This window comes from Cyanistes caeruleus, chromosome 10 (assembly GCF_971803275.1).
Source record: "Cyanistes caeruleus chromosome 10, bCyaCae1.hap1.1, whole genome shotgun sequence".
In the NCBI taxonomy this organism is placed as follows: domain Eukaryota; kingdom Metazoa; phylum Chordata; class Aves; order Passeriformes; family Paridae; genus Cyanistes; species Cyanistes caeruleus.
Genome location: NC_141710.1, coordinates 16,038,825 through 16,055,990, shown reverse-complemented (window position 1 = coordinate 16,055,990; position 17,166 = coordinate 16,038,825). Strand labels below are relative to the sequence as shown.

Genomic DNA, 17,166 nt, shown 5'->3' with positions numbered 1-17,166 from the left:
CACAGAACACCAAAAAAATATCAGGGTTCACAAGTATCTCATTGCTACCAAGGCTTCCTTTGAAAAAACAATCCATGAAAATCAGGGAAACCCCAGCTTTCACATCCACAAAAGAACAGCTTTCCAAGGAAAAACATCCTTTCAACAGTAAAGCAGGCTCTGCATCTCTGTTGGCTCCGCCTGACCCCAGCAGCCCTGCAGGGAGGGTCTGGGAGACGCTGGAGGCGTGGAGCAGACATGAGTTTCTGGATGAGGCTTCAGAGGATGATTAGAGTCCTTTGGGTCAATGCTCTTTAATACACAGCCCGATTTCATCTGCTGTGTATAACCGTCATTGGGAACGAAGCAGGAGTTATTCAGTCTTGTTTGCCTTCAGGCCATCCGCTGTGATTCCAACCAACCCGACACGCCTGCCGTTTGCTCCCTGCAGTTTTAAGGGCAGGGAAGTGGGAATTCTGTGCACTCGTAAGCGCCTGAGCTCAGATCCCTTTTCCTGTGGAAGGGCACTTCCGGACACATCGCATGACTAAATGAATCCAGGAATGTACAGGGCACACTTCTCGTGCTACTTATCAAAACATGACTTATGTCAGATACAGCACCAGAAGCCATTAAGATCAATATTACTGACAGACGTCAGCACCCATAAAGATAACCTTTCACTTTTCCTGATCTAGGGCTGCCTAATCTTCACAGCACTCGTGTGTCATCTGAGCAATCTCCAGGTCTGCCAGTAGTTTCTGTGGGTTGGGCTTGCAGGAACACTTTGTTGCACAGCTGCATTGCCAAGGTCCAGCAAGAATCTCAGTGTTATGGTAGGCTCTTTTCTCCCTAACAGAGCTCTCAAATTCCCATCCAAATATAAGCAGATCCAGTGTTTCCAGGATGCTCCAGGAGACAGCCCTGTTCAGAGAGTCATGCTGCTGCCTGGGAGCACTCCAGTTTCCTCAGGACCATCAGATTCAGACCAATAGGTTTGTCCTCTCCTTCCATAGGCTCTTGTGGAGCCTTTTTGCAGGTTACCATGCCAGACCAATTCCCTGCTTTTGGGATTAACACAACAGGAATTTGTTCATTCTGTCTCTTGCCACTGTAGAGAAAACCACTGAATATTCGTCCATTCACTAAAGTTGCTCTCAGGATCTCACCTACCCTGGTTGAAGCTGCAGTGATGAATGGTCTTGATGAAATCGTAAGGATGAATGAACTGAAGATGAGAAATACTGAGCTGGGATGCCCATGATCTAACACTCAGTTCTGAATGACTAAATCCAGCTTCTACAATCTCAATTGTTTCCCTGAGATGTGGAACTGGATGAAAGGGAAACAGACAGAGCCTAAGAAAGCACACATGACTCTTCCAGTTACGCAGCACATGACCTGGAGGAGACACTACACATTTACAAGAATTAAGGATTCTTTTGCCAGGGATCATGCAATCACAGGTCCATAGGGACTAGGCATTTCAATGGGATTCTCAGGTAGTAGTCATAGCCTGATGTGCCTCATCAAGTGCAGCTGCAATTGACCTCATAGGCAGTCTGCACACACTGCACTTAACACTATCAGGCTGTGTTACCAAAAATGGTGCCAAAAACACTCCTGAAGCTTTAGCTGATTCCATATGCCAGTGCAATCATGAGGGAAGTCACAGCTTAAGGCTCCTATTTCCTCCCTCACCATTTGCTTCCCACTGCAGATGTCTGTGATGATCTTTAAAAATGTGTTGGCCTAAGGTCCGAGTAGCCCAGTGGACCATGCTGATCATCAACAGGGAGATGATTTCTCTCAAAGCTACGAATGCATGAGACTGGTCTTCAGGATGGAATCAGGGAGTCTTTTATGTAAAATCCTCATCACACCTTCAGAGATTATGCCATTATAATGATACACAAGAATTATTATGCAATTATAACAAAAAAAAATCAGACAAAAATTGATGTGATGTCATTTGAGACTCCAGTGTATCAATGAAAGTAAGTATCACAACCTCACCAGCACTACAACAACTCATTAAATGGCAATGGACCTGTGTGTGTTTGGGTAAACAGTGCCTCAGCATGGATGTCATGCCCTCATTGACTTCCACTGGCCCTTTTTCTCCAGCCAGTCTGATCTCACTGGGATGCCAGGTGTGTCCTGAAGAGCATTACACCATGTTGAGGACTACTGTGAATGTGGTGGAAGGATGCTCTCTTCTTCTCCATCTGAGCCCTGCCAGCCTTCATGTAAATCTCCTCTATCCAGCAGACAGGACAGCAGGTCCACCCCCACATTCTTTAGAAAAGAATTGCTGCCTAATGATGGCTACAGTTTTGCTCCTCCAATATGAAGCACAAATATTTTTGTGAGAAATTTCAGCAAGAGGTATCTTGCTAAGGGCATTTGTTTTTGCTTACACTGACAGAGGTTTCCAGCAACTGCTGTTGTTTTTAGCATCATCTGTAAAAGTGTCTCCCCAGTAATGACCATCATGAACCAGAAATCTGCAATTTATCACCGGATCAGGAATTTCACAGAACATGAAATGAAACAAAGAACTACTTCAGAGGAATGTAGAAGATTCCATCCCACTTGTAGAATGTCCTGAAAAAGAGAAAATATCTTCCTCTGGCATCTACAAGTGCTACATCAATTCCCTGTCATCAACTACTGCTCATTTCCAAAAACTGTCTGTGATTTCCACAGACTTATCACAAGAGCATGGACACTGTACATTTCAGGCACCTGAATTAGCTCTCCCCTCTTCAGTCCTGCTGAAACATTTTCCTTTGACATGTAGGCTTCAAAGATACTCTTCCTCCTCCCTCGAGTGGGTTTATTTAGATTCTTTCTGTCACCTGATGTTGGGACAGCAGCATAGGGTCCTCCTGCAAACAAAAATTCGTAAGTGTTACCTTGCCCACCAAACATGTCTGTGTATCTTAACAGAATCTGTACAGAGACTTTATATGCAAACTTGAACTTTTGAGAACAGTTTGCCTAGAAACACTGGCACCCGACTTCAGAACACTGAAAAGCCTGGAATAATCATATTTTACAAATAATCAACAGTATTTTAGAGCTCATTTTAAAGCCAATAGCATTCATCCCAGCCCATCTTTTAAAGCACAGGATTCAAGGCAGCTTATTCCTGAAGCGTGTACACACACTGCTTTAATACCTCTGGGAGTTCCCAGTTGTCTGGGATTTATTCTGCTGTCTGAATTGTTCATTGTTTCTGTCTGTGATTCAGAGAGTTGCCTCTTCCTATCGAAGTTCTGGGGAGTTCTTGCAGATTCAGAGTTGTTTCTGGTCCTTGCAAACCCTCTTTTTTCTGCACCTGAAATCAAATACAGGTTTAAAATAACAAGGAAGGGAAGAGGAACCCCAGTGCCAGCTTGTGGTCCTGGTGAAGCTCATGGTCTCTAGTTCTTCAGTACAAGTTACAACCATGAGTCGTAGCCTTTATCCAAGAGAAACAATGTCTTCATTAGTTCGCTTGTAATCTGTTGGCTCTTTGGGCCTCATAATACACCACTAACTTATTTTAGCATAAATAAAACGCTGGAAATTACGATGCTGAAGTTCAATACAACCCTTCCAAAATCCTGGGAAATTCATTAGAGCATATAAAATGTGAAATTGTTAAACTGTTTCCAAAGTCTCCACCCCATTAAGCCCCCAAGTAGTGAGAAAATATAACCTCCCTACAACTTAATTAACCAGTTCAGGAATCAAGGAGGCAAAAAGAAATTCTTAACAACCCACACTGGAGTTATTAACTTTGGAGCTACCAGAGGCAGCACAGTACCCAAGGACACCAGGAAGAAGTGCCAAAGCTCCAAATGTCCAGCCTGCTCAGAATAGGCCACAATCATATGAAAATATTCTGCAGAGACTCACCCCTTACTTCCCTGCCATCACCTCAGCCCCTTCCCTACAGCCAGGAGAGCAAGCAGCAGCTTCCAAAGCGTATGCCAACGCTGTTCCACGGATCAGCACATTGGAATGCAACCCAGCGCCGCGCAGCTGCCCTCTTGGCCCTCCACCTGGATACTGAACATGTCATCACAGCTTTGCCTTCCAGCCCCTCCTGGCTACGCTCCCTGGGTCCAAGCTTGTACCTGCAAGTCAGAAAACGTGCAACGCCAACTTATTTGCTACGGTGCTATCCAAGTTACAAGGCAAATTTTTTACCTATGGTATCCTTCTCAAACGAAATAGCAGATTGTGTCACAGCAGCGAGACAAAAATGTTTTAAAAACTATTCTTAAGCAGAGATCTTAAAAAAATATGTTGTAACAAGAGAAAACTGCTAGTTTACCAAATCACAGAGAAAAAGCAATGTTCATATATATAACAACAGGCAAATCAGCAGGAGGGAGAGATCCCCTAATTCAGGAGGGAAGACACCAAGACAGGCAGAGGGACAACTGAAGGTGCCAGCTCAGATCAGTCCAGGAAGAGATTACACACCACAGCAATGTCTCTAAATGGGAAGCTGAAACAAAGAGGAGGCTTCTGTTCTCAGTCACAATAACACAACATAGCTGGGCCTTTTTCTACACAATCAAGCTTTTCACACTCTGAGGGTGCTTCCAAGGTGAGGACTGTCTGAGGAGGTCGCAGCTGTAACATGGCGAGAGCAAAGTAGCAAATTTAGGTTTCAGCTGAGACGACTGAGGCAACCCAACCTGTATGGCCCACATAATGAGATGGAACTAAATTAACCGACTTGCAGCTGCCTAATGAATTTGATTTACAAAAGTCCTAAAGGTCAAGTTATATTTAAAAACAGACACCAAAAGTAAAAGTACAGACTAGAGAATTGGCAAGACAATTTGCTCCTGGGTATGTTTTCAGAGACATTTTGGTGTAGGAATCTGACTTGAACTGCAACAGGCGGGATTTTAGGCTGCTCACCCAGAGAGGTCATGCAATCTGCTTTGTTGGAGGTTCTTAAAAATAGGTGAGACAGACATCTGCCAGAGTTGGTCTAAGAAGAGTAGTTTTTTCCTTGAGGTAGTGAAATGGATTACATGAGCTCGGAAGGTCCTCTAAAGCCCCCGTTTCTATGACAGCAAGTCACAGAAAATACTACTATGAATTAAAGAACCCAGGATAAAAATGAGGCTAAATCTTAACATATAATTAAGAAGGGGCTGAGAAAAAAATATAAGAGAGCAGAAAACTAAAATGCAGAGGGGAAAAGCAAAAAAAATGTCTCATGAATTGGGCAGCAAGCTAAGAGCCAGAATTAGGCACTGCAGAGAAGAGTTGTCCCAGTACTTGGCTTGTCCAATGGTTCAAAAAATTTGGGGCCCCTACAGCCAAAAATAATGTACACCAAGAGCAAAGGGTGGAGAAGCATCTTTGTGTGATAAAAGGTAGACATGCAGAGAGGCATCTGCACATTTTCAGTACTTAAGCCCTAGGCTTGCTCTTTAGTGGGATTTCTCTTTGCTGAAACTCAAAAACAAAACTCAAAGATAAAATTCACTCAAAAAAACAAACTCTGCTTCAACATAGCTGGCCTGCACAGCAGTTTATACACAGCCACTTTGGACAGTATTTGATCCCCTTGGCCATGACATTTATGGCTAAACAAAGCCACCCCTGTTACAAAGCCACAGGCAACTGTCACAATTAGCATTCAACTGGAACACATCAAATTCTGCATGACTGTAATTTCTTGTATTTCTTCTTTTAAAAGAAAAAGACCTAACTACAGGTCACCATCTGTTTCAACTAGAGTCACTATTTGTTTCTACAATGCACCTGTCCCCTGAAACTGGAAGTTAGAAATACCTCTCAAGATGGGCTTTCCTGCTGTCCCCACTGCCCAGCCTTAATATCCTGATGCATAAACAGATAAAATTCCACAAAGCAAACTGTAACTTGACTACTCTATAGCACAGGATATACTGAGACTATTCTTTCTGAAAAATCTATCACAAACATGGTTAAACTCTATTCCAGCACCACGTGTGTCAGTCTTACTTTTTCCTTGGTGTTACAGTTGACTGATACATAAGAGAGAACAAAATCTCTCATGGCAGGATGTCACGTAAAGTAGTACTGTATTCTAGGCATTAAAATAACCAAATATTAAATAAACAAATAAGTAAATTAATACAAGGAAAAAAATTAAAATCACTTCAGTGTAAGGAAGACTAAAGTGCAGAGCTGAGATTGGCTGATCCATCCTAACAGACTTGAATCAACCACAGAGCACCAAACACATCTGCTGTGCAGAACCACTCAGGCCTGAACACAGAGCAATTCTAGTGCACGACACAATAAGCAGCAAATGCAACATGTTTGGGTGTTTTTCTGGCTGCACAGATGATGCAGAGCTGCTCCCTGTGGATGCAGCCAACACTTGCCTGGGATTTCTAGATATTCTGCTGTTTTCAATGGGATATGACAAAGGACTAATAATTTGAGGAAAGGTGGTTAACTGTTCCACACTTGAAGTCCTCTGGAGGGAGATTTGGGTTGAAAAAATCCCAACACCTGCACCAGGCATGGAGGCTCCCTACAAGAGGAACACCTAAACAGGACCAGCAATTCCACTCACAGAGCAGGGAAAGCCTTCCAACCAGCCAAAGGGAAGCACCTGTGGGAAGCAGAAACACACAACCCTCACTTCCACAGCAAGAGAGGCATGAAAGAAAAGTGGGTGCGTTAGTGGGCTTTCAGAACAGTTCACAATCAGTCACTCACTTTTATTCTCACCATGGACACGAAGAAATGGAATGGAAAGGATGCAGGGGCTGGTTGACCTCTGCTGGAAAAACAGCCCTAGAGCTCCATCTGAAATCCAAATCACCTCAATTCATCTCCATCAGAACAATGACATCACACAATGGCACATTTTGGTCTTTAAACCTAAGTACCTATTAATCTTTTCTTATTTGGGGGGAAAAAAAAAAAGCATGCAGGCAGCTTCCCAGAATAATTGATCTGTCTTACAGTAAGAGAGGAGGCTAGATGTTTTAAATCAGCTTATTTTGACATAATTTATACAAAATCACTCTAGGGTTTAGCTTTTCAAAAGTACTGCATTTAATTAAATTTACATCTATTAGTCAGTTGATCAACTAAATGGTCAACTAAATCAACTAAAATGCTCAACTAAACATGAAGTTAGCACGGCCAGAAAGTCTTTAATTTTATATTAAAATTTGCATATTGATTTACATAAGAAAGAATCAAGACCCTCAATTTTATTTACCAAAAATAAAACATTCTAACTGCCCTCTCTCACCTGACAATCTCTTTGATTACTACCAGCAGAGAAGGAAAGTATCACTGAATCTTCATTGGCACATCCATGACAACTCCAATCCAGTATCCAACAAGAACCAGTTTTACTTGAGAGATCCAAGAGAAGTTCAAGATAAGGAGATCTTGGAATAGTTTCTCACTTTCCTACCAAAGGGCATCTACATTTTCACCAGATAGTTCTACCTCCAAACTTCCAGCTTTCTTACCATCTATGTTATTTGTGTAGATACCTTATAACAGTTAGGCAGCTCCCTGGGGTGAGTAGGACTGTGAAAGCATCACAGTGATGCTGGTAACACCTCTGCAGTGTCTGACCACCCCAGACACTATCTCAGCATGTAATGGTTCCTTTCACATTTAAAAATAGAAATTTATGTTGAAAGCATTGGACAGAACAATATTGTTACAAACTTTTCCAATACAAGATACTTTCATCTATTATTTACTTATTAGTCCATGATTGGACACCAACAGCTCCACTAACTCTGCTATTGCTAAGAGGATTTTCCATTGTTTCCCAGCATAAGATCATGGTCTAGATATGGCAAGGAATCTTTGGAAAACCCTGTTTTCCAGTTAGTATAAGCATGAGAAAAAACAGAAGCATATTCCCAGAACTGATAAGATGCAATAGAGACATTTGTTATCAGTTAATGAGACAGTCTTAACACATAGTTCCTAAATATTTGTCCATATTTCTACAATGTTCCATTTCATTTCTGACTCATTTCAATGACTTAAACCAATTTCCTTCAAAACTTCCAAATAATTCTTCAAGACAACCCAGCTGTGCACTTAGTAAGACATGATAAGGACACACCCATGATCTTGAAGACATGGCAGCTACCAAAAGAAGGATCACCCAACACTGCCCTAGCCCCAAAAGCAGAAATTGACCAGCCAAGAATTATCCTGATACCAGCCTGTGCTTAGTCCCACACTCCCATTTAAGTCAGACTAGGTTAAACACAGAAAGTTAAATAAAGCAAGTTACTGCTCATCATTACTAGAGATTTAATGAATTAGTGCCCAACAATGAGGCAGCCCAAGGCATCACCTCACAGATCTGTAAATTCAAGTTGGCCCTTGACTCCTGGCAGAGTTGACAAAGCAAATTTTAGAAACCATCAAATTTGGTCTTTTAGCAAATGAATACTCTGCAAGAGCTGCCAGGAAGTTCTATCTGTGACTTTATGAGGCACTATGGATGCTGATGTGTAACAGGGTATATTAATAGTCTCAATACTAAAGTTCAGCCAACACAAACTCTGCCTTGTTTTGGAAAGACATCTGGGACATAAAAAATCCACAATCCTACACAGCCCCTGAACAACACATCTCAGGTACTTTTGTGAATCTGTCTCTGCAGAGCTTTAATGAGCTGGGGGGATGCAGCTCCTGGCTGGGAGCTCTGGACATGCACAGACCCACTGCTGGCACTGCTGTAGCAGACAACTGCCCCTTTCGTTTTCCAAAGTCAAATAAACTCTCCCAGCAGAAGACGCTTTGCCAGTACAAACTGCATTAACATCAGGGTGGTTTTGCTAGAATCCCTGTGCCTGCCCCTTTCATATACTTAAACAGGGAATTTCAAAGCTATTTGGTATTTTCTGCAGCTCAAAGAAGCCTTTAGAATAATTCCCTCTCAAATTTTAAAAGCAGAATTACATTTGTTAGATTGTTTTGAATTTCTAATGGCACCAGTGACATCCAGTAGATGCCATATTATAGAAGTGACTAAGTCAAAAATCTCTAAGCACTTAAATGACTACTACAATATCCGGGATCAAATTACCACACACAGGCAAAAACAATAGGCAAAACCAACAAACACCACTAAAGTGATCTCAAATGTGAGTTATGTCAACAAAAGCACTGGTCACAGGCAGGCCAGAAGTAATAAGCAATTTATGTTTTGCAAAATATTTTGTGGATTTAGGAGGTTAAATGCCCCACTAATGGTAACAGCCAAATCCTTTTTTGTTCTAATTAGTTTTAAAAGGAAAAACACAGACAGCTGTTGGTATAGTTGCTCAGGGAAGGAGTTCTATATCCAGAATTAAAGACATTCCTTGCAGCTATCTCTGTGCTAGAGCTCCAGTAAGATACATGCAGGACCAAACCTCATCCACCATGCTCAGAGCTCAGAGCACAGCTCTGCTCCAACCTGTTAGGAACAGCCATGCTTCCACACCTCTCTAAACATGAAGTAAAAGAGTTCTTGGACAGCCTTGGAACAGAACCACCACACATTTTACAATATCTTGAAGCCAAGAGGTTAAATAAAGTAGATGGCTCAAGATTAAAGACAAAGCAATAGAGATGAATGAGGATGTCATGGGAAAGAATTCATTAGGGATGTAGGAGTGGAAAGGCAAGACTTGGAGATATGTTATCAGTACAGTGATGTTTCATTGCAACAGAGACCTGCAGGAGATAAACATGGTAGGCAATATTTCAGATGCTCAGTCTGGAGCCCAAGAGAAAATCTGAGAGTGCATTCTCCTTATCACAAGCAAATAAAAGATCCTTCTTCTCTCATTAAATGTAAATTCAAAGAATCTTAAACTGGAGGTTCTGCAGCACATTCCTCTGCTTGGTCCAAGCCAGACCATGAAGCTAAGAGAGTTCCTACAATGTTCCTATGAGTCCTCCTCAAAAGTAGCCAAGGAAGTGAACAATTTGAAATTATCTTAATCATTGAAAAGTAGGGAAAACTTCCAGGAAAGGGAATATCTTGGTAGAACTGGAAAAGAATGGTGATATAACAGCAGTGTAGGGATTTAGGCAGATGGCAGATTGCATAATTAAGTTTAAAGTTAATTAAACAGTCATTCAAGGAAGAGAAACAATGCAAACCTACATTTACATGCACAGGCTCAGCCAAAATGCAAATTCTATGCAAATGTCCTGAACTGAGTGGATGCTGTCTTGAAATCCAGCTGTCAAAAGCAGCTCCCAAGCCCCCGGCCTCACTAATTGACCCATTATCATGGGCCACCAGGGTCCAGCCACAGTATAAATCTAAATGTAACTTTCCACCGTCAAGACAAATCAAAATAAAATGAGAAGACATCGTGTTAAGCAAAGGCCTCTCCACACAGCTCTAAAATGTGAGTTCAGCAGCAATTCAAAGGACTGGAAAAGCCCAACTGGCTACCAGCAACTCTCTACAACATAACACAGCTCTGCCTGTGCCAGCCAGCAGGTTGTCTACGGGCATGGCTGTGTTTGTGCACCAGCACACTGAGAGTCATCGGTGCAGCCATCCAGGAACAAACCCAGAGAGCTCTGTCACCCTGCCTCTTTGGAGAAGGTGATTCTCCAAACAGATTTGGCAGAAAGTCTGCCAAGATCTGCACAGAAGAGTCCAACAAAAAAAGAACAAAGGGAATCTTTACCACGTGGGGAACAAGTTGGCTGCAGACAGGCAGCCTATCCCCCAGCCAGTGACTCCAGGTGGGGAAATACAGGTTCTCATGGTTTGTGAGGGAGTTCTTAGGGCCACGAGCTGCCTTTGGAAGTGACTGTGCCACTGCAGCTGATCATAAAGGATGCAGATATCCAGCACTCTTAGAATGAAACACTGAGGAAGAAACATGCCTACTTAAGAATGAAGATAGCAAAAAAGTGGTATGTCCATGGATATTAAGCAAAGTGGGGAATAGAGACAGATGCTCATTTCCAGACTCATGAAAATGAGGTGGGAAGCACACATACGGTGGAAGGCACATGTTGCCACTGCTCTTTTGCTTTAAGCTGCACATACTTATTAAAAACTCTTGTGCTGCACGTCCCCAGATTTCAGTATGGAACTAGGGAAAATGTTCTTGCTGACTTTGGCTTTCAGAAAGGGCCTAGGCTTTGAAAAACTGAAATGAAGAAAAATGCACAATGGATTCTTTCTGCTGCTGAAAACAATGCCGTGGAAACTGCTCCTGACAGCCAAGATCATGTGCTCACGACACCATGCTTCCACTTCCAAAACACTTCCAAGCATCCTCATGCTTACAGGCTTTTGACTTCAGTAACTCAGACAGTAATTGCAGTTTTATTCAATTGCTCAGCAGGGTTTGTGTTGTAGGAATACTACAGAAGTGTAAGAGCCAAAGATACCATTCCAGGCTCTGAACGAAGGGCTGGTGACGAAATTCATTTAGTAGCAATAGACTAAAAGTTTATCAAAATAGTTACTGTGCTCCAGCTGCGTGCAGCAGCGCAGTGGTGTTGTCAGGGAGGGGGTACATCTCTTTTGGTTTTCAGGACTCTCTGTGAACCTGCTCCACCCTGCTCGTGACCTCCTCGCTACCTACTCCGCCTGATGACTGCACTCCTCCAAGCTTCCACTCCTGCCTCAGGATGTGGGTCAGGGCTGCTTCCACTCCCCCTCATCCTTCCATCTTCCCTAAACATCTTCCACAATACCTTTTGCTCTTTATTTTATCCAGCAATTACGTGAAAAGGCTTCTTCAAGACTTCAAGAAAAACACTTTAAAAACGCAATACTGTGGAAGTTCTGTCTTTGATTTTTCTGGGCTTCAGTAGTTTGAGAGAAGCAAGTTGCTTAAAGAACAGAAGAAACTAAGAGGCTTTGAAAAGCAAAATACCTGACAGGAGGTGCTAACATACTAGAAGATATTAACAACTGAAGAAATCAAAAGAACTGCCTTCAGATTCCTGCATATCCTGAGGTAACCCAAGGTGCTGCTGAATGTGTTATTCTGCTGATGAACCATTCCCCATACTATCAACTCAGTGCAGTAGGCACATAAATCACAATCCCTAGTAGTGTGGGGGGAAATGCCTAAAAACATACAAACTGAACAAAACCACATTTTGGCCTCTGGCTTTTATTTGCAGAGAGCCTGGAATATTCTCCAAGGCAGGACATGCCCCATACATCTGTAGGCTGCAGCTGCTAGTGTTGACATTTTCCTTCAGCACCCTGGAAATTTTTGGTTTTGTCACAGAAGACATTATTTTATGCAATAGATCACAACATTTTGTTTTCCACCCTGCCCCAGCCTAGTCTCAATTCTCCATAGCCTGGCTTTCCCCACAAGAGGGAGTTCGGGACATGCAGCCCACAGCATTTTGTGGTGCTGGTTAGCCGAGGATTGGGCTGGGAGGGCAAAAGATGGGCAACAGCATTTGGGACAGGAGAGGTAGGACCAGAGTTGTAGAGGAAGTCCACAGCAGCCACAGGTGAGAGAGGAACCACAAGAGCCACTGAATTCAGCTGCAAAGAACCTGTCCTACTTGGATATCCATGGTGAAGGAGACACTGGGACATTACCTGAGTAACAGGCCAGACCTGACCAGGGTGTGTGGGCTGACTGATCTAATGGACAGCAGAGGACAGAGGGCTTTTACAAATTAATTCCTGTTTGAATGACAGTGTTTTTCAGGGGTGGAAATTGTTATCAGGGCTTCTAAACATGCTGGTGACAGCCCACATACCACAAGCCTTGCTAAAACTGTTCCAATGGTCATTCACCCTCACTGCTAAATTGTGCTGTGTTTCAAGCCTGGATTTGTTTAGCCTCAAATGCGTTATATCATAATCTGCTCAACTGAGTAGCCTATTACTGAACATCTGTTCCCCATGTAGGCAATTTACTGAAAATTCCCCTCCCCCAAGCATCTCTGTGATAACTGAAGCAGGGTTCCTCAAATCACTCACAATTCCCAGCGTTTTAATCTTCCCTATGGCTGTCCTCTGAGCATTCATCAGTTCATCACCATCCGCCTCAAACCGAGCGCATCACTACAGGATACACTAACACCTCAGAAGCTGCTGCTGCCCTGCCAAAGGCACAGAGTCCATACTCCATCTTCCAATTCCCATGCTCATACATTACCCTTTTGGCCGCATTTCACAGGAGGAGAACATTCAGCTGATTAATCCATCAAGACCTCAAAACTTTTTTCCAAGCTGTTGCTTCCCTCACCAGGTTCCTTGCACTGCTATCACGGCTCTGCGCTGGCAATCCGATAAATGGATTTTGTTTTGCCTGCTCCCAGTCCACCAAGTGATCCAGATGGCTGCCACTAACTACCCCCATTTTTCAATACTCTGCAAGTCATCAAAAAACCCTTTTCAATCCTACTCATATATTTTCTTCCTGGTGACTGACAGATGTATTAAACAGCACAGGGTCAGGACATGACACTGCAAGAACCAGACACATCTGTTGGTAACAATTCTAAATTTATTGCTGCATTTAATTAGTTTGACTAAACAGGTTAAAAACATTGCACATGTACTGTGATTTAATTAAGTTCACACACTAACATCCATACTCACACCTTTGGCAGCAAAACCCCAGTCTCATAAGAAACTGACACTGAAGAGCTCAAGAGGAACTTTGTTAAATAAATTGATGACATGTCACATGGAAGAAAATATTTAAATGAATTAAAAATCAACTCTTCTAAGAGCCTATTATTTTCCAAGGACTAACACCACACTGGCAGGCATAGCTACCTACACTACATAATGGGAGGCTGAGTAGGAAAAAAAAGTTTAAAAAAGTAGCAGTTAAACAGCAACAAGTGTTTCCACTGAGGAACATTTTCACTTGAGCACCAGTAGGTGAAGGAAGCTCCTTCATTCACAGAGGTGACAGCTTTGCTGTCAAATGCAAGGGCTCCTGCTGCAGCACGGTGTGCTCAGGGCTCTGCTAAAGGACACAGAAGACAGTTATTAGATCACATATAAAAAAACAGTCCCCGCAAGGGCAAGATCTCATCTCCCCAAAGGAGGATACATCAGATATTAACTCACATACTATAGCTGATGTTTGCCAAAAACATTAGTTGCACAAGATTCAGGAATGCAACATTTTTTTCTATCAAAAGCAAGAGAAATTTATGTTTGTGATGACGTTGCTAAACCATTAGAGAAAGGAGCATTCTATTTTTCATATGTTTCTCAGATGGGGCCATACAGTAAATCCAGTTTTCCCTTCTCTCCCATATCTTATTACTATGATTAACGTCATCTAAGGAACGTTACATTGAACCTGGCAAGATTAGCTACATTTTAAAGATTTCCACAGCAACCAACGTTCTCCATTTATTGAGCTGATTCTGTGGCCTTTAGTAGATTGCTGGCTCATGTTTACTGGTGCCAGATAGGGAGATAACAGCATTCTTCCGAACTGAATTCCACCACAGAAGAATTGGAACACTCACCACTAAAAAGTATCATTATCCCAATTTAGCATTACAAGAAAGGAAAAGCGGAAGCTGTGGTTCTTTCTCCAAAGTTCCCCCAGAGAAACAAAGGCAAACACACAATTATATTGCAGTGTACCATGGGAAGACAAAATACCTGAGATTTTGCCATCTTATTAAGGCTGATATTTCTTGAGCGGCTGTGCCCATCAAGCACACCGGAAAGCCAATCCAGGATATTTCCTTTACCTGTCCTGAACCTTTTAAATGTCAGGTTTGCAGCCACAAGCACACCACCACCATCCAACAGCAACAATTGTTTTTAAAGCTCTGATGCTAAACACCAGCCTGCATGCCAGCACCACTCCTCCGTGGAAGCTACCCAAGTTGGTTAAGTACCACAGGATGGGGAAATAAATGCCAAATGTCAGACAGCTGATAAATCAGCAAGGGCTGTGGAAATCTTCCACTGTTTCAGATGAGGCATGTTGTTACCCAGGAGTTGTCTGCTTCTACTCAGGGGGCATGCTGACCCTAACAGGCAAGATACCTCCATCACATCATAAACCCGTGAAGTTTTTAGTGAGAGAAGCCTCAAAAGGATACCTAGATAAGCTGACTGTTCTTCCCAAGGAAGCCGTCTGCAGATACAGACTGAGACAGTATATCCAGCCCTGCAAAATCTGAACCTATTTCAGAGCAGTCTGCCTTGACCAGCATCCTGCCCCACCCAAATTTCAACATCAACCAAGCCACCTGACTCCCAGGTACTCTAGCTCCCAAGATCCTCTGAAATCAAGTGTGGCTGGGAGACGGTATTCCAGGTTTGGAGGACAGTCCTTTTCTGAATATGTCTGATTTCTAGGCTTTCCAGCAGACCTGGGAATGTGCTATGAAACAGCAATTCTCCCTCGGTGTACATCCTCAAAATGCAACTGAAATCTTGCTGTTCCAAATAAAACACAGCATTTGTTCTAAACTACTTATTGACAAAGCAAAGCATCACAAATATTGAAGTTCCAAATAGCAGCCATGCAAATCTCAACTCCTGGCACACGACAGATGCTGCAGAAAGAGTCATCACTTCTGTCCTCAAGAAAAAGGAGGTTTTAAGCCCTTTTACAAAAGCAACTTCAGTCTGAATAAAGATTTTGATTACTAACTATGGACTGAAATAGAAAAACCCTAAGAGCCTTTGATCAAAACCAAAAAACAACCCAAGGGACTTGATAATTTTCTGTTAAGGAAGTTTAACCAAATTTTAACACCCAAAGAATCTAGAGCATTGGAGATTTAAGGGAAAATACCAGGAGGAAAACTGTATTAAAAACTCTAAGCATCACAATTTAGGATTATTTTCTGGTTTATTGGGTTTTGTTTGGGAAGAAACTTCAGAGCAGGAGGTTTTTCAGTGATTCTCCTCACAGAGGCTTAAACTGCACAGAAGGGAGCAACTGTCAATTCCTCTGTCTGCAGCTTCACTTGCCCAAATCCAAGATGCTGATGCCAGAGGGAATCCAACCTGCAGTTTCATGACTATGTCATGTTTCACACCAGGGACAATGAAGTTCTGTTCACACTCGTCTCTCCCAGCTGCAAAGCCTCCAGTAGTTAGGAAAGGCAGCTTCTGTATGGAACTCCAGACAGGAACACACCAGCAGAACCAAGCTCCAGGGCTCAGAGATACCTGCTTGGGGCTCCATAAACTACTCTGCTTTCCTCTAAGGCCAGAGCACTGAAAGGACCATTAACAGGGACCTGTCCCTTGCTGCCTACAGCCTGCCCCAGGGAACTCAAAGGGTTTTCAGAGATCACTGTATCTGCCTTCACTATTAGTTCTGTCAGTTTTAGGGCCATTGCAAACCCAGCCATGGCTAAGCTTGAGGTAAAAAGCTGTTAAGAAGAGGACAATGAAATGAAATGGTAAAAAGAGAGATGCTTGCTTTTGAGATTAGCTCAAAGAGCCTTTTGGAAAGCCTACAACAGTCTAAAGAGCTAATTTGTGAAGAAATGTCACTCCTGAAAAGATGATAGCCTGGCTGCTATGGCAGAAGCACTTCTTGCCATCACAGCTTCACAAACCTTGATTTAAACTGATCAAACCAGACACCTGCCTATGCAAAATAATATGACTTGTATCAGCATCTAGAGAGAAAAAGCTTTGAAGTGAGAAAATATTAATCTGATACTGTGATGTGTGAGTTCTTATACCTAAGTACTTGCCTACTGCAAAATCTTTATTTCACTTAAACAAGAGTTCTAAAATATACTCAGCCTGAACAGCAGAAAAGGCATTTCTCTGAAACAAGTGACATATTTATTTTTTCCTATTTCTTTCTGCCCCAAGAAACTGTTTTCACATCCCTGCAAGCATTCTGGAGGGTAACCAGTTGCAGCTACACAGGAGGGTGGCTAGGGAGGAATGCAGGGGGAAGAAGAGGAAAGGTGTCACTGCTGAGCAAATAACTTTCCAATAATCTTTCCCACAGTGTGAGTTTTCCACCTGGGAAGTCAAACACAAGGGTCAACACGTTCTGCTTTAAGTGTTTACACTAAATAAACAACCAGTTTTTAAAGGGTTTGTGCAATCCCACTTCCAACCAAAGCAAGAGGCCACTGGGGATGTTTGCTTTTGAAAGCCAGGCTATTTTTATTTTATCCATGAAGGCACCTGTAATTTTCCTGGATATAAACTGTATGCCTTTGAGACTCTTC

The 17,166-nt window shown here is 42.5% G+C and overlaps 1 protein-coding gene across 4 annotated transcripts in view; it reads right to left on the bottom strand.

Moving 5' to 3' along the window:
- Window positions 1-17,166, bottom strand: part of DIS3L2 (DIS3 like 3'-5' exoribonuclease 2) — a 176,975-nt gene that overhangs the window by 155,163 nt on the left and 4,646 nt on the right. For all 4 annotated transcript variants that reach the window (XM_086843961.1, XM_086843962.1, XM_086843964.1 and 1 more), the window contains exons 3-4: window positions 3,164-3,322; window positions 2,728-2,870 (exon numbers count right to left, since the gene is read on the bottom strand). In XM_086843961.1, coding sequence (XP_086700087.1) covers window positions 2,728-2,870; window positions 3,164-3,322 — 302 coding nt within the window. The remainder of the gene's footprint in view (window positions 1-2,727; window positions 2,871-3,163; window positions 3,323-17,166) is intronic.